Source organism: Lepidochelys kempii, chromosome 2 (genome assembly GCF_965140265.1).
Source record: "Lepidochelys kempii isolate rLepKem1 chromosome 2, rLepKem1.hap2, whole genome shotgun sequence".
Lineage (NCBI taxonomy): Eukaryota > Metazoa > Chordata > Testudines > Cheloniidae > Lepidochelys > Lepidochelys kempii.
In genome coordinates this window covers 70,897,980-70,916,084 of record NC_133257.1, presented here as the reverse complement: position 1 = coordinate 70,916,084, position 18,105 = coordinate 70,897,980, and the positions used below count along the sequence as shown (strand labels likewise).

The 18,105-nt window shown below is 41.5% G+C and overlaps 1 protein-coding gene across 7 annotated transcripts in view; it reads right to left on the bottom strand.

Moving 5' to 3' along the window:
- The window catches only part of RB1CC1 (RB1 inducible coiled-coil 1), a 169,135-nt gene that overhangs the window by 25,237 nt on the left and 125,793 nt on the right, over nucleotides 1-18,105 (bottom strand). For 6 of the 7 annotated variants that reach the window (XM_073331179.1, XM_073331180.1, XM_073331186.1 and 3 more), the window contains 2 exons: nucleotides 10,747-10,801; nucleotides 8,180-8,227 (listed from right to left, as the gene is read on the bottom strand). In XM_073331179.1, coding sequence (XP_073187280.1) covers nucleotides 8,180-8,227; nucleotides 10,747-10,801 — 103 coding nt within the window. Of the gene's footprint in view, nucleotides 1-8,179; nucleotides 8,245-10,746; nucleotides 10,802-18,105 lie in introns of all 7 variants that reach the window. The other variant, XR_012157216.1, reaches the window with a different exon arrangement.

Below are 18,105 nucleotides of genomic sequence, written 5' to 3'. Positions count from 1 at the left end.
TCTCCTCAGCTGTTCAATCCTTGTTAGAGAACATACTTCACAGCTTGCCCAGCCTTCTATCTCAGCCTCACCATTTGCAGGGCTATCACGGACAGGTTATAATGTGAAATTTAGACTTCCATAAATGACATGATTTCTCAGCAAACTGTGGGTCAATGTTTATGACAAGGTCTCCTAACATATACTTTTATTCATCTGAATTTATTTATATCCACAGATATACCTAAACCATCAAGTAACTTCTGGACTTCTCCACCTCACAAGCATACTTCATACTTACAACACTCTGGCTAGAAAGGCCAGGTAAATATGCAAGTTTTATTTATTTGGAAAAGTAGCTAAATGCAACAAAATATTCCTGTTTTTGTAACTAATAGATATTACTCCTTAGTTCTTCCAGCACCTGTCTTGCAACTATTTTACTGCTACCGGTTTCTAAAACCAAGTGGATATCCCCCCCCCAACCCCCCCAATAAAACTCTGTTAGCTCCAAGTGTTTGGTCACCTTTCCCAATTCCCAGACAGATATTTTTAACTTTATTGATGCACTGATGTAAAATTGGATTAATGCAGTGCTGATTCAGGCCCTTGTGTAATAATGCAGTGCTGATTCAGGCCCTTGTGTAATAACTTTTCATTGAAATGGTGCTCAAAATTGGACATAGGACTGAAAGTCATCTTGTTAACTAGCTCTAGAGTTCTAAGTCACAAGTAATAGGAATAAATTCAATGGGGTATGGATTGTCTTAAGGGATTTGTAATAAGATATGAGGCCTTTCACGAGACTGTAGGTTCCAAATCTGATTCAGCTTACTAGTTACCAAAAATTATTACCCTCTGATGGCTGTTCAGTGACCCATGTGAAATATAACTCATACAGTAGAGCCTCAGAGTTACAAACACTGGAGTTATGAACTGACCAGTCAACGGCACACCTCATTTGGAACCAGAAGTACGCAATCAGGTGGCAGCAGAGATTCTTCCCTCCCACCCAAAAAAACCCCACCCCAAGTACAGTACAGTACAGTTGTGACTGGGGTTCTAGTGGGGAGCCAGCTGTGGTCACTCAATTAGGGTGAACTGCAAAGAATGGGGCAATATCCCCAAAAGCTGGTGGATATTCCTGCTTCAACCACCATTCCAGGGGACATGAGTCCATGCTGATGACAGGTTCTGCTCGATAACAATCTAAAGCTGTGTGGACTGAGGCATGTACATCTTCATTATCTGAGTCAGATGCCACCAGCAGAAGGTTGATTGTTTCTTTTTTGATGATTTGGGTTCTGTAGTTTATGCATCAGAGTGTTGTTCTTTTAAGACCTCTGAAAGCATGCACCACACCTCGTCCCTCTCAGATTTTGGAAGGCACTTCAGATTCTTAAACCTTGGATCGAGTGCTGTAGCTATCTTTAGAAATCTCAAATTGGTACCTTCTTTGTGTTTTGTCAAATCTGCAGTGAAAGTGTTCTTAAAATGAACACCATAGTGCTGGGTCATCATCTGAGACTCCTATAACATGAAATACATGGTAGAATGCAGGTAAAACAGAGCAGGGGACACAATTCTCCCCCAAGGAGTTCAGTCACAAATTTAATTAATGCATTATTTTTTTAACATGCATCATCAGCATGGAAGCATGTCCTCTGGAATGGTGGCTGAAGCTTAAAGGGGAATACGAATATTTAGCGTATCTGACATGTAAGTACCTTGCAATGCCAGCTACAAAAGTGCCATGCAAATGCCTGTTCTTTCCGGTGACATTGTAAATAAGAAGAGGACAGCATTATCTCCTATAAATGTAAACAAACCTGTTTGTCTTAGTGACTGGCTGAACAAGAAGTAGGACTGAGTGGACTTGTAGGCTCTAAAGTTTTAGATTGTTTTGTTTTTGAGCACACTTATGTAATAAACAAACAAAAATCTACATTTGTAAGCTGCACTTTCACAACAAAGAGATTGTACTATAGTTCTTCTATGAGGTGAATTGAAAAATACTATTTTGTTTATCATTTTTACTGTGCAAATATTTGTAATAAAGATTAATATACTCTTTGATTCCAATTACAGATATTGTAACAGAATACAATATATATGAAAATGTAGAAAACATCCAAAATATTTCATAAATTTCAATTGGTATTCTATTGTTTAATAGTGTGATTAAAACTGTGATTAATTAATCATGATTAATTTTTTTATCGCGATTAATTTTTTTTTAATCACATGAGTTAACTGTGATTAACCGACAATCCCTAAATACAACATACCAACATTGTTATAAACTGGATAGATTCTATCCCCATCTTTGTTGTTGAGAGGAGCTGGCTTTTTAGTATGATACAGTTCCTGTGGTTCCTTCATTCGAGTTGGAGCTTACGTCTGTCAACTTTTGCCTTAGCTTCTAGTTCCTGCAATCTAATATATGCCATTTTTTGTTCATGTTCAAAACACAGGCGTTCTCTTTCAGCAGCTTCTCTTTCCATATCAGCTATTTTTTGTTCATGTTCAAACTGCTGGTTTCTCACTGCAAGCATTTTTGCTGGGTCTGCTTTCTTATCACTGGCAATTAACAGATTTTTCATTTCCTGCTCTGGAGCTTTTTTCTTAAAAGACAACCCCCCCCGTGAGCACAATTCTTCCAGGATTTTTCTGTTAGGATTTTGATCATGGACCACTCACTGTAACTGATTTTTAACCCTTAAACTCTCCAATATCAAAATTAATTTTTTGACAAGCGTGGGGTTCTGATCCAAAAACCCAATTAACCCGTGGCAATGTGTATCCTGCTGAGTACGCCTCTGTGACCGGGGTCCTAGTGGGGAGCCAGCTGTGGTCACTCAGTTAGGGTGAACTGCAAAGAATGGGGCAGACAATCCCCAAAAAGCTGGTGGATATTCCAATACCTAGATTTAGAATCATAGAATATCAGGGTTGGAAGGGACCCCAGAAGGTCATCTAGTCCAACCCCCTGCTCGAAGCAGGACCAATTCCCAGTTAAATCATCCCAGCCAGGGCTTTGTCAAGCCTGACCTTAAAAACCTCTAAGGAAGGAGATTCTACCACCTCCCTAGGTAACACATTCCAGTGTTTCACCACCCTCTTAGTGAAAAAGTTTTTCCTAATATCCAATCTAAACCTCCCCCACTGCAACTTGAGACCATTACTCCTCGTTCTGTCATCTGCTACCATTGAGAACATTTACCAAGACAGCATAAAACAGCTTATTTATTACCTTACTGGTTACTCAGAAATCCAAACAACACAGTTCCCTTAAAGTGATCCAGCCTCAGGCCTCCATCCAGTACCTAAGTCAAATATGATGATTTCTGAAAATCTTATTTCATCATATAAAAGAAAAGGTTCTACCAATCCCAAAAGGACTGGACACATTACCTCCAAGAAAGAAAAGGAGTAGTTGTGGCACCTTAGAGACTAACAAATTTATTTGAGCATAAGCTTTCGTGAGCTACAGCTCACTTCATCAGAGGCATTCAGGCTTATGCTCAAATAAATTTGTTAGTCTCTAAGGTGCCACAACTACTCCTTTTCTTTTTGTGAATACAGACTAACACGGCTGCTACTCTGAAACCTGTCATTACCTCCCAGGTTACTGAATATTCCAGATCTTACCCAAATACACGCTACAGCCAATTCTTATTAAACTAAAATTTATTAAAAACAAAAGAGAGTATGGTTAAAAGATCAATATACATATAGACATGAGTTCAATTCACTGAGGTGCAGATTCATAGCAAAGATGGTGGGCTTTGTAGTTGCAAAGAGTTCTTTCAGAAATAGTTCACAGGTTACAGTCCAATGTCCAAATAACATATTCAAGTCGTACTAGCGTACCTGGGACCTCAGTCTTGCGACTCAAACTTCCCCAGATGAAGCTTAAGCAGATCCAAGATGACAGAATCAGGACCCAAGGCTCTTTTATACAATTTCATGTCTTTTGACAAGTTGGGAGTTCAAAAGGAAATTAGCATGACTATGAAGGAGGTCCATCACCTGTACCTTAGCTACAGATTTAACATAAGGCAATTTTCTTGTTCCTCCACCATTCACGGATTATTTGCTATACATTTCAAAGAGAGATGAATACAGAGATATCCCATGTTTACAATTCATTTAAATGATAGGATGTTCTTTTGACCTCTGAATGATCAGAATACAGCATAGAGGGACTGTTGATTACATTGTCCACCCTACTCATACATATGTAAAACACAAACATTATCTCCCCACATGTCTGTTGAGGGTTATTTATTTTGCAGGATCTTTAACCCTTTCTAGCCATGCTGTCACAACTGTGTTAAATGTAAACTACTAAAAAAACCAAAGGGAAAGTTTAAAAAAAGATTTGACAAGGTAAGGAAAGATTTGACAAGGTTTCTGTGCTTGTTTCATTTAAATTAAGATGGTTAAAAGCAGAATATTTATCTGCATAGTAAGGTTTAAAGCTGTATTAAGCCAATGTTCAGTTGTAAACTTTTGAAAAAACAACGATAATGTTTTGTTCAGAGTTACAGATTATCTCTATTCCACTCTGAGGTTCTACTGTAGTCTCATTAATTCCTAGAAAACAACTGTCCACATAAAAAGCTTCCAAATTGTCACGAAGACTGGCAATCTCAACAGTGAGGCCAAAAAATGAATAGGTCATAAAGAACATTATCCCTTCTCATGTTCAGAGGAATTCTCTCCAGCTCACTGCTGAAGCATGCTGCTAAGAAGAATTTGTAGAGAAGCAAGCCTAGGTGCAATGGGGTCAGGAAACAAGGCTTTAACTTATGTACAGCTCTAACAAGAATTAATGAACTACCACTTCTTGATTTGACACTGGCATGACTAAATTTTGCCTAATCAGTGATCCTATCACTCATTAGTCAGTAACCCCTTATGAACAGTGGCTTTTTTTTTGTCCTTAGCACAGTGACTTCCAAATGACAATTTCCTCTGAAGCAAACAAATTTCATTATCTAATTATGTTTTTTTTTTAAAAAAAGAAATGAGGGGAACAATTAATAAATTGAAGAGATTCACCTGTACAAAACGATTTATATATTGGGACATTGTTTTTAAAACTTTCCTTCCCGCCCCCAACACACACACACACAGTTCTACATTAGTTAAGTCATACCAAAGTTTTATTAGCTATTTCACAGTAAGCTTTCTATTTCTTGCCTGAGGATCTCTGCACTTGTGAAAGAGTCTTACATCTGCTATTTTATGCCGAAATGAACATTAGCAGATGAGAAAACTATTCTGAGTTTTGAGGTTTTGTTTACCAGAGTGTTCCTAGCATTAATTAAAACAAACTATTCAGATGGAAACGGTAATTTAATCATCACACAAGTAGACATAACTTTGAAATCCAGTCTTTACCAGACTGTTACAAAAGTGTTAAGAAGGTTCAGTTCTCAAACTACTGAAGACAACAAAAGACAGTGGCAGCAACTCTTGGTGGAATGTCCTCAGGTGTCATCCCATCACACAAAGCACCCCCATGTCTACATGAATATAATGCTGTTGAAGAGGAAAGGCAGTGAGATGCATTTTCCCCTCTCAAGAACTAAGCGTACTGCTATTTCATTGCTCCCTTCTGTTGTTCTGGGAGCTTCAGCATATGAACTTTGATCTCCCAATGTGTCCGCATGATGCAATAACCAACTTGCCAGCACAGCTTTAGGGTCCTGTACTTCCATCTCCTGTTTGGTCAGGAGGGGCAAACAAAACTATATAAAGGGACAGAAGCCCACAAGCCTGCAGAAGCAGAAAGAGGGGTCACTAGGATATACTCCCTGGATGCTTAAGCCCATGGAAAACCCACTGCTCCCTTTAAAGACAGGCTAGTAACTGCGTAGAGAGCTCCTGCACCCCTCCAGTAGGCATTGCTTTTCTATACAATTCTGTAGTCAACTCCAGACGTGATCAATCCCATTAGTATACAGCGAGAATTTACAGAGGCCCCTGAAGAACCATCATTGCTACCCTAACAAATCAATTTTAGTGTTTCAGTAACACAATAGGTAATACACATTAGGATGTATAATCAAGATTTTTTTTTTAAAAGGGGGCAAAAATTCGAAAAAAATACTCTCTACAATGTGTGAGGAATTTAGACCTGCAAAGTATACCATAATTATCAACAATTGGTTACATCAGACCACAAAGGTGCATAGTACTTCACAAACCCAGAGTAATGTATTTCAGTTCATACATCATTTGTGAAGATATTCCCAATCTTGATGGCTGGATTGCGTCTTTAAACCACAGCCTTGCATTGGCAGGAGGTGGAGAGGCTGTGTAACAGTGGAGCAACAGCATCACTATCCTTTCAAAGAAGTGCAGCATCTACTCCTTTCTAGCCCAGCCAGCTGTGTCCTCACTCTGTATCTCTTTGTCCCACTAAGGAAGCTAGTTCCACTGATGGCATTAGCAAAGAGCAATGACTCCACTATTCAGCTACAGTTCTACCCTGTCCCCTATCTGGTGCACCTATGCAGGTCCAGCTGTAATCTGGCTCCAGTGATACATATTTATTCAGACTTCAAAATAAATTACACATTAATCTCTTCGGCCTTAAGGAAAGAAAAAGTAAATAACTGGACAAAGTAAATTAGAAAAGAAACTGAAGACATCCATTGTTTTATCAACCAGCTATATCACAGCTGCCTTTTTAAATGTAGATGTTTTTCCTATAGGTGGTTTCTAGTTCTTGCCATATGCTATAATTAATATCAACTGAACTCACAAGAAAAAGAATGAGGTGTATTATGCAATTGCTTGTAACAAAAAAGTTTAAATATAGCTATACAAGAGAAATTTAAGCCATATAGAAACAAATACATGTCATCAAGTACAGACTGGGACATTTTTGTTGTTGTTGAAGAACTCATGAACTTGAGTAAACTCACCAGAATTAAAGAATTCAAGTTATCCAACCAAAATCTCCTCTCTCCCCCCTACAACTAAGATAAAATAATTTAAGAAACCGCAATTTAAGCTTCCACTTCACTATGGATATCTGAGCATGGTCCCCTGGGGACTGTCTTTCCCTCTCCAGTAGCCAGGAAATGAAAGATGTAGGTACAGGCAGATCCTCATTCTGCTTTGGAAGGGGAAATCACACAGTGGACTCTGAATGCTTGATATGAAGCAGATTTAAATATATATTCTGCAATCTCCAAAATTATGAAGATTTGTCTCAATTTGCACTGCTTTATTTTGTTGCCAGGAAATTCAGAAAGAATCTTCCTCCACAAGAAATCATGTACTTAAAATCTGTCTTGCTTCTTTAGGCCAATGTTCTCTAACCTTGTCAAGCACCCAAGACCAACCTCCCATCTTCTTGTGGTACTTACCCCAACTTGAGCACTTTTTTTCACCTACTCTCCTAAACTGAAATCTGAGCAGTTGTTTGAATTGCATGCCCCCATTAGGGTGACCAGAGGTTCTGATTTTATAAGGACTATCACAATATTTGGGGCTGTGTCTTATATAGGTGCCTATTACCCCTCACCTATGGTCCCGATTTTTCACCCTTGCTATCTGGTCACCTTAACCCCCATATAATTCATGTGGGTTGCAGTCTGACTTACCCACATGTTCCATCTGAATTATATGGCAAGCTGTTATGTCTCCTGTCTCATTTCCATTCCCTCACATGGCTCTAATCTCCCTTTCGAGTAAATTTATTTATTTTTTAAAAAGCTAATATAGTCCATAAGCCATCTGAATTATTTTTTCAAAAGGTAACTATTAAATGGCTATTAGTTGTACAAATGCCTGATGTGCATGTGTGCATGCATTTTTGCAAGTTTACCTTCTTAAAAATGTGACTCTTGGAGTTAATGCTTTTGCCTGTCTTTTCAAAAGACTGGTTTGGCTTGTATGCTTTGTGAGAGTAAAAGTCTCCCTTTGCTTTCCCCTCACCCCGCTGCCTCCAAGTTTTCTTCTATGGAAAAAACTGCCCTTGCCCCAACAATGAAATAACATCTTATATGGAATTAGATTACTCCTGATTGCCATTTTTTTCTTTTCCTTGCTTTGTTCTACTTTGCATGTAAAACTCTAAGGAGTGCAGAGAATTACTAGAGTTTACATTTTTAAAATTCTTGTTTATTTTTTAAAAAAGTATTTTATGGACAAGTGCACAAATATTTAATGTACTTACCAATCTTTGATTTAATCGCTTATTTTCCTCTTCTTTAAGTTGTAGTGTCTGTAGGAGACAGTAATCTAAAATGAATAACCAGTTTAATATTTATGTTCATTATATAGCATAAACCTGTAATAAATACCAAATAGTTGAACACTGCACTGTCCATGAACAAACTTTTTGTTGTAGGTGTCAGAATTTTAAGAAAACGTTTATAACAGGGGTGGCCAACTTGAGCCTGAGAAGGAGCCAGAATTTAACAATGTACCTTGCCAAAGAGCCACAGTAATACATCAGCAGCCCCCCATCAGCTCCCCGCTCCCAGTGCCTTCTGCCCACTGGCAGCCCCGCCGATCAGCGCCTCTCCCTCCCCACACCTCCCGATCAGCTGTTTCATGGCATGCAGGAGGCTCTGGGGAGGGAGGGGGAGGAGCGAGGGCATGGCAGGCTCAGGGGAGGGGGCGGGGAGGGGTGGAGTGGGGGGCAGGGCCTCTGGCAGACCCAGGGGTTGAGCAGTAAGCACCCCGCAGCACATTGGAAAGTTGGTGCCCGTAGCTCCAGCCCCGGAGTTGGTGCCTATACAAGGAGCCACAGGTTGGCCACCCCTAGTTTATAATCTCCTCATAAACAAAAGGGTACAGACATTTAAAATTAGAAAAAACCTGGCAACCACCATGATGCTGCTGAGCCCACTGTCAAGCTACTGGGGGAAGTGTCATCTCCATGCTTTTACTACAGTTTAACCATGAAACAGAGATAATCTGATTGATTCTACTGAACTAGAAGCTGGTGTGAAGCTCAAAATAGAATTTTAAGTGAAATAAAAATAAAGCCTGAAGAAGAGAAAGGAAGGCAGCTGGAATGGGACTGGAGACAAAAAAAGGAAATAGGAAGTGGGTTGTTAAACCTTTCAGACTTATACTTTAAAGAAAAAAATCTAATTAATTAAAAACAGCAGATATTTTTGATGATGTTCCCAGTTCACAAGTGGGAGTAGCTACACAGTTGTGACTTCACCAACACAGTCCAATCAGTGAGAAATCAGTTCAAAGCAGTACTCGAATACAAAATACAACACACAGAAGAATGACTTACAAAGGGAAAATAATCTAATTTCCTGATCTGTGAACTGAAATTCTAGACTAAAACACTGCATTTTAAAAAAACACACAAAATAATTGGACTGCATTATAAGAAACACTTACTGTTCTATTGTCAGTTTTTTTATTTTTGTTTTTTAAAGAACTCTCACACCAAGATTATAGTACATTAGACTTTTAATTAAGATGATATAAATTAACACAGTGCTAGAGAAGTGGATGAAATCCTTTTACTTTGTTTCTTCTGAAATTAGTTTCAAGCATTTCTCATACTTCATGTCTCAGTGTTTTAATTGCCTTGTTTTGAAAAGAGTAAATACTTCTTAGATTAATATGTGAAAAGAAAAATTGGTCTGCAACAACTTGCATGGAATTTATTTAATCTCTGAATTATTTCCTTTATTACTACTATAAAGATCCATTATTCTCTAGGAAACCCAGATGTTCCCACTGGTTAATTTCTTGGTTAATTTTCTGCTATAAAAACAAACAAAACAGTGAACATTCATACAAAGCCTGCTTTACATGTTACGTAAAGTGTAAGTGGTCCTTAAAGACGGAATAAATTATATATAGACTCACTTTCAGATCCTGTACACTAAGAGAATGGTGTGAATTAGTCTTAATGTAAATGAAAATCAATCCCATTATTCCATGGTGTGACAGGGTCAGGCCAGATGGCTATTGGAGAGTAATAGAAGGCAGATATATTAGCCCCAGGCTAAGTAGATCCCTTTTCCCTGGGTAAGGTAACAGGCAAGGTTCCAGAACAATCAGGAACCTTCTGGAGACAATTAAGACAGATAGGCTGATTGGCTGCAGGTGTTCTAATCAAGAAGCTCTTAGAATCAATTAAGGCAGGCTAATCAGGGCACCTGGGTTTAAAAAGGAGCTCACTTCAGTTTGTGGTGCGTGTGAGGAGCTGGGAGCAAGAGGCACTAGGAGCGGAGAGTGAGAACGCGGACTGTTGGAGGACTGAGGTGTACAAGCATTATCAGACACCAGGAGGAAGGTCCTGTGATGAGGATAAAGAAGGTGTTGGGAGGAGGCCATGGGGAAGTAGCCCAAGGAGTTGTAGCTGTCGCACAGCTGTTCCAGGAGGCACTCTAGACAGCTACATTCCACAGGGCCCTGGGCTGGAACCCGGAGTAGAGGGTGGGCCCGGGTTCCCCCCAAATCCTCCCAACTCCTGGTTAGACACAGGAGGAGTCGACCTGGACTGTGGATTCAGAAAAACGGCGAAGCTGAGGGCTGCCGTGAAGCTCCAAGGTGAGCAAATTCGCCAATAAGTGCAAGACCCACCAAGGTAGAGCAGGAACTTTGTCACAATGGATAAAGCACTTTCCTTTGCAAATACTCATGTGCACCGGAATTTAATAATCATTTACTCCATCATAACTTTACACATGTACTAGTCAGCTTCAAAGCACTTTACACACCATTAAGTTGCTGAATGAATATAATAGAAGAGAATCTACTCACTCTTTCTAACAACATTATCCTCTGTTTTTCTTCAGACAACATATGGATGTTTTCACTAAGGACAAAAGAAAAACATTTGAGAGGTTAAGAAAATATGAAATAATGCAGTTTTCTCTTTTCCAAAATGTTTATCTACTGAAAGTTACTGTTTTACGGCTGTATCTCCTGTTTTATTTGTGCTATTTAAAGGAAATATATAACAAAAATCATATAAAATTTGAGGTTATTGTTTGAAATTCTCAAATATACTTGAATGCAAAATTGTCCATTTTAATGGCGAATACCACATGCTGCTGTCCTTCTCATGATGCAAGAATCAATATAGCTACCTTGCTGTTTTTTCTTGGTATATGCACCAGCATTACCATTTCTCAGTTTTCCATTACCATTTCTTAGTTATTATGGTGTGTTCAAGTTAAATGGAAAATTTAGTACCCAGGAATTTCCTTTCTGGGTTTAACTTCTGTCAGTCACTAATGGGTAGTGTTGTGTCTTGGTCTATGTGGATCTCAAAGGCTTCTAAGAGATTCTAGAGAAGTCCAGCCCAAAGAAAAGCCCCTCATTTCTACATGCTAGAACTCATTTCTATATGCTATAACTCTTCCAGAGCTGTAGAAAGACAAATTAGTAAGAAATAAAACCAATTATAATTAAAACTAACATTTTCACCCATAAGGAGAGAGGATTGCTAAATAAAATCACTTCCTGGCTCCCAATATGAAGACAATATGGGCAGGTCAGATTGCGTGAGATGTTAACTTTCTTTCTGGAATTATCAGACACTAAATTTTAAGATTCTGAATCCTAACATAACCCAAGGTATGGAGAGTAATGAGCAATACAACATAGTAGCAAGAAGAGGGGGGGGAAAAAGTTAATACAGATTAGAAGTACCTTGATCTATACATTCATTGGGAACTGGTTCTGGCAGCATCTTCCTACCAAAAGGTACCAAGTAGTCCATTTTGCGGTCTTTGAAAAAGATCTTAATAAACACCTGCAAAGACATTTTTTCCCCCAAGATGGTATAATAGAAGATGTGGAATGAGCTCTAAATCCCTCAATAACTAGCATGTCAGATGGTTTACATGATTCGACGATATATTTTTTTTTCTCCACCTGTCCAGAGTAGCTTTAGATGCTCAGAGGCCTGGGCGCATCTGGCAAAAAGAGAGGACTATAGATGTTGACTTCAAGATTGATTGCATATTCTTGGAATATACTTCGGAATGCTGCAAGCACATCTAAATTTATGTTAAAGCCTGTATGTACTCTGTGGAATGTTGAGTGTTTGAGTAGGTGGAAGAAAAGAATTTCCTGAGAAATACAGAAAGTAAATCCAACTGTGTTAGGAATTATTCTGGCATCCTGATAATCATTTTTTCCATCGAACGAACACAACAGCATCCCAGAATTTAGAGAATCACCAGTTTGAGACTAAGACTATAAAAGAGATGATAGAGTCTAACTAACAGATCTTTATAGACAGAGATTATGCTTCAAAAGGTGCTGTTGTGACAGCATGTAAAACAAGAGCTAATCCTATTTTTGAAAAAACAATCTTGCTGTTTTGAAAAGTCTTATTACTCTGGGCTATAAGATGATGTGGGTGTGCTTTCCATTCAGAGAGGCTTGTACCAGCACAGCACTCGAGGATTTGGTAGCTGAACTGGAGAGCCTGTCAATACATTCTACATCACTGTCCATCATTCTAATGGAGGATTACTTGAGGGATGAAACTTGACATCATGCCATACCTGGTGAGTGGTTCTGGATGCTCAATAAAAATATCTGTAGCTCTCTTATATAGAGCTTCACCCAGGATGGGATGTCTTATGAACACCCACTAATTTTGTGTTGATGGAAGCAAGCCCCACTTGATTGGGATCACCATCTCTCTTGCAAAGGCAGCTACCATCACTCCAACCTTGGGTAAAAGTGTTGGGTTCCCTAACTTTGTAAAATGTTATGGTCCTTTTGCTAAGGGTTTCCCATTGTTAGGAGGGTTATTCCACTCCTCTTGAATAAAATCCTTGAATGAAGGTCCCTGTCTCATTTACATTTTGAAAGGAATTATTTAAGCAGTAGGGTACTTTTTTTGTTTCCTGCTTTTTTAACTCTGTCAGTTGTGACTATCACATTGTAACATACTGTCTCAAACTGTCAAGAAGAACAAAATGTTTCCTAATTTTCTTTGATGACCGTTCATGGCTAGATTGGAATCAGGGAAAGAGGACCAATGTTGACTTGGATATTCTATTTTCCTTTGCAGCCCGTTGGTCTCAGATTCTTGACTGAATTATTTGCATATGAAAAAGAGAATCTCTTGTGTCCTCCGCTGTTCTGAGAAATTTGCTTGGGCCATGTGGATTCTCTCTCTCTCCAACTTAACATTTGGGACACAAAGCCCTACTGGAATTTTTTCTACCTACTCCCAAAAAACAAAATAACCCTCCTGAGATTAATTTGAGGGGCTAAAAGCCACTACGGGACCGGTGGAGGTGAGGAGGGAGAAAAAATGAGACCTAGGATACTTTGAGAGATCCTCATTTCTGTGGTGTATATGTGTTTGAGTGATTTATGCCCTGAATGGGCAGGGGAGAGCTCTGCCTTGTAAATATATGGCTCCTGGTGGTCTATGTTCTTTCTGTTCCTGAAAGGGAGGAAGGGCTGGTCAGAGCCTGGATGCCTGGCGGCTGAAGCTCGGCGTCCTGAGCTTTTAGTTAAATGGTTTTCCAACTATTTAACAGTACCCACTGTGTACTAGTGGGTACTAATATTTTTTTTTTCCAAAATATAAGTCACTTAACTGCAGGCTTTACTAAAATACTTCGCTGCACAGTTTTGTTGGAGACTGAGAAAGCCATTAAGTTTTTTGGGGTAAAATGATAAGTTATGCATATTAGTGAGGTTTTACTGTAGATTCATTTGCAATCGTATGGAAACCATTCATGGAACATATTCTTAGTAACACTACCAACACTAATCATTGGAAAAGGAAATATACTGGTTAATAAAACAATACTTACCTAACCAAAGGAAAGAAACGTCACTTCACAATCCCCCTTTAATGTGTTATTTATAATTAATTTGAATTTGTTTTAAGAGATAAATAAGAGGAAAAAACAGACTACCAAAAGTACCTGAAAGTAAGACTCAAAATTACTACCAAGGTCACCGCAAAATTTCTTGGGAGTTTAGATTCCAATTTCCTGTAAACCTGGTGGTAAAAAGGGTACTTAAAAGGAATAGGAGAGTCTAGTGGCTTTATAGATTAGTTTGAAGAAAACATTCCATCTATGAGAAGACGAAGAATGTACAAAGATGCTAATGGGAAGAGTGAAAAAGTAGGTGGACAAGTCTGATATCACTGGTGGAGAGAGGAGGAATAGGCAACTTGATAAAATATAAGCAAAGATAAGCAGGTACAGGTAGAGTTGTGAAGCACCTTAATGGGGGAGAACAAGAATTAGACATTATGGAAAAGGGAGAACCACAGAAAGCATTAAAGAAGTAGGGGGGGACAATCGGAAGAATGGTAAAGAAAGATTATTTTAGCAGGGGTGGGAGAGGGAGAAGAGAAGAAATATGGATAGAAACACAATTACTTCCTTTCTTCAACTTCATAGTAGTTTCCCTCCCTGCATGCCCTCCCCCCGAACTTTGCATTAGACTTTAAAGAAAAACAAAACTACTGACTGCTTAAAAGGAGTGCTTTTTCTGAGAAACATTGATACATTTTTCACATAGGCTATGTCTACACTACGAAATTAGGTCGAATTTATAGAAGTCGGTTTTTTAGAAATCGGGTTTATATATTCGAGTGTGTGTGTCCCCACAGAAAATGCTCTAAGTGCATTAAGTGCATTAACTCGGCGGAGCGCTTCCACAGTACCGAGGCTAGAGTCGACTTCCGGAGTGTTGCACTGTGGGTAGCTATCCCACAGTTCCCGCAGTCTCCGCTGCCCATTGGAATTCTGGGTTGAGATCCCAATGCCTGATGGGGCTAAAACATTGTCGCGGGTGGTTCTGGGTACATATCGTCAGGCCCCCGTTCCCTCCCTCCCCCCGTGAAAGCAAGGGCAGACAATCATTTCGCCCCTTTTTTCCTGAGTTACCTGTGCAGACGCCATACCACGGCAAGCATGGAGCCCGCTCAGGTAACAGTCACCCTATGTCTCCTGGGTGCTGGCAGACGCAGTACGGCATTGCTACACAGTAGCAGCAACCCCTTGCCTTGTGGCAGCAGACGGTGCAATACGACTGGTAGTCGTCCTCGTCGTGTCCGAGGTGCTCCTGGCCACGTCGGCTGGGAGCGCCTGGGCAGACATGGGCGCAGGGACTAAATTTGGAGTGACTTGAGCAGGTCATTCTCTTTAGTCCTGCAGTCAGTCCTATTGAACCGTCTTATGGTGAGCGGGCAGGCGATACGGACTGCTAGCAGTCGTACTGTACCATCTTCTGCCGAGCAGCCATGAGATGTGGATGGCATGCAGTCCTTCTGCACCGTCTGCTGCCAGCCAAAGATGTAAAAGATAGATGGAGTGGATCAAAACAAGAAATAGACCAGATTTGTTTTGTACTCATTTGCTTCCCCCCCTCCCCTGTCTAGGGGACTCATTCTTCTAGATCACACTGCAGTCACTCACAGAGAAGGTGCAGCGAGGTAAATCTAGCCATGTATCAATCAGAGGCCAGGCTAACCTCCTTGTTCCAATAAGAATGATAACTTAGGTGCACCATTTCTTATTGGAACCCTCCGTGAAGTCCTGCCTGAAATACTCCTTGATGTAAAGCCACCCCCTTTGTTGATTTTAGCTCCTTGAAGCCAACCCTGTAAGCGCCCCTCCCAGCGTCAGAGCAATGGCAAACAATCGGGCATCTGAGAGTGCTGTCCAGAGCAGTCACAATGGAGCACTCTGATGGGGCTAAAACATTGTCGCGGGTGGTTCTGGGTACGTGTCGTCAGGCCCCCGTTCCCTCCCTCCCTCCGTGAAAGCAAGGGCAGACAATCATTTCGCGCCTTTTTTCATGAGTTACCTGTGCAGACACCATACCACGGCAAGCATGGAGCCCGCTCAGGTAACCGTCACCCTATGTCTCCTGGGTGCTGGCAGACGCGGTACGGCTTTGCTGCACAGTAGCAGCAACCCATTGCCTTCTGGCAGCAGACGGTGCAATACGACTGGTAGTCGTCCTCGTCGTGTCCGAGGTGCTCCTGGCCACGTCGGCTGGGAGTGCCTGGGCAGACATGGGCGCAGGGACTAAATTTGGAGTGACTTGACCAGGTCATTCTCTTTAGTCCTGCAGTCCTATTGAACCGTCTTATGGTGAGCGGGCAGGCGATACGGACTGCTAGCAGTCATACTGTACCATCTTCTGCCAGGCAGGCAAGAGATGAGGATTGCTAGCAGTCGTATTGTACCATCTTATGCCAGGCAGGCAAGAGATGAAGATGGCTAGCAGTCGTACTGTACCATCTTCTGCCGAGCAGCCATGAGATGTGGATGGCATGCAGTCCTTCTGCACCGTCTGCTGCCAGCCAAAGATGTAAAAGATAGATGGAGTGGGTCAAAACAAGAAATAGACCAGATTTGTTTTGTACTCATTTGCCTCCTCCCCTGTCTAGATCACACTGCAGTCACTCACAGAGAAGGTGCAGCGAGGTAAATCTAGCCATGTATCAATCAGAGGCCAGGCTAACCTCCTTGTTCCAATAACAACGATAACTTAGGTGCACCATTTTTTATTGGAACCCTCCGTGCAGTCCTGCCTGAAATACTCCTTGATGTACAGGCACACCCTTTGTTGATTTTAGCTCCCTGAAGCCAACCCTGTAAGCCGTGTCGTCAGTCGCCCCTCCCTCCGTCAGAGCAACGGCAGACAATCATTCCGCGCCTTTTTTCTGTGCGGACGCCATACCAAGGCAAGCATGGAGGCCGCTCAGCTCACTTTGGCAATTAGGAGCACATTAACCACCACACACATTATCCAGCAGTATATGCAGCACCAGAACATGGCAACGCGATACCGGGCGAAGAGGCGACGTCAGCGCGGTCCCGTGAGTGATCAGGACATGGACACAGATTTCTCTGAAAGCATGGGCCCTGACAATGCATGCATCATGGTGCTAATGGGGCAGGTTCATGCTGTGGAACGCCGATTCTGGGCTCGGGAAACAAGCACAGACTGGTGGGACCGCACAGTGTTGCACGTCTGGGACGATTCCCAGTGGCTGCGAAACTTTCGCATACGTAGGGGCACTTTCATGGAACTTTGTGACTTGCTTTCTCCTGCCCTGAAGCGCATGAATACCAAGATGAGAGCAGCCCTCACAGTTGAGAAGCGAGTGGCGATAGCCCTGTGGAAGCTTGCAACGCCAGACAGCTACCGGTCAGTTGGGAATCAATTTGGAGTGGGCAAATCTACTGTGGGGGCTGCTGTGATGCAAGTAGCTCACGCAATCAAAGATCTGCTGATATCAAGGGTAGTGACCCTGGGAAATGTGCAGGTCATAGTGGATGGCTTTGCTGCAATGGGATTCCCTAACTGTGGTGGGGCTATAGACGGAACCCATATCCCTATCTTGGCACCGGAGCACCAAGCCGCCGAGTACATAAACCGCAAGGGGTATTTTTCGATAGTGCTGCAAGCTCTGGTGGATCACAAGGGACGTTTCACCAACATCAACGTGGGATGGCCGGGAAAGGTGCATGATGCTCGCATCTTCAGGAACTCTGGTCTGTTTCAAAAGCTGCAGGAAGGGACTTTATTCCCAGACCAGAAAATAACTGTTAGGGATGTTGAAATGCCTATATGTATCCTTGGGGACCCAGCCTACCCCTTAATGCCATGGCTCATGAAGCCGTACACAGGCAGCCTGGACAGTAGTCAGGAGCTGTTCAACTACAGGCTGAGCAAGTGCAGAATGGTGGTAGAATGTGCATTTGGACGTTTAAAGGCGCGCTGGCGCAGTTTACTGACTCGCTTAGACCTCAGTGAAACCAATATTCCCACTGTTATTACTGCTTGCTGTGTGCTCCACAATATCTGTGAGAGTAAGGGGGAGACGTTTATGGCGGGGTGGGAGGTTGAGGCAAATCGCCTAGCTGCTGGTTACGCGCAGCCAGACACCAGGGCGGTTAGAAGAGCACAGGAGGGCGTGGTATGCATCAGAGAAGCTTTGAAAACCAGTTTCATGACTGGCCAGGCTACGGTGTGAAAGTTCTGTTTGTTTCTCCTTGATGAAACCCCCCACCCCTTGGTTCACTCTACTTCCCTGTAAGCTAACCACACTCCCCTCCTCCCTTTAATCATTGCTTGCAGAGGCAATAAAGTCATTGCTGCTTCACAGTCATG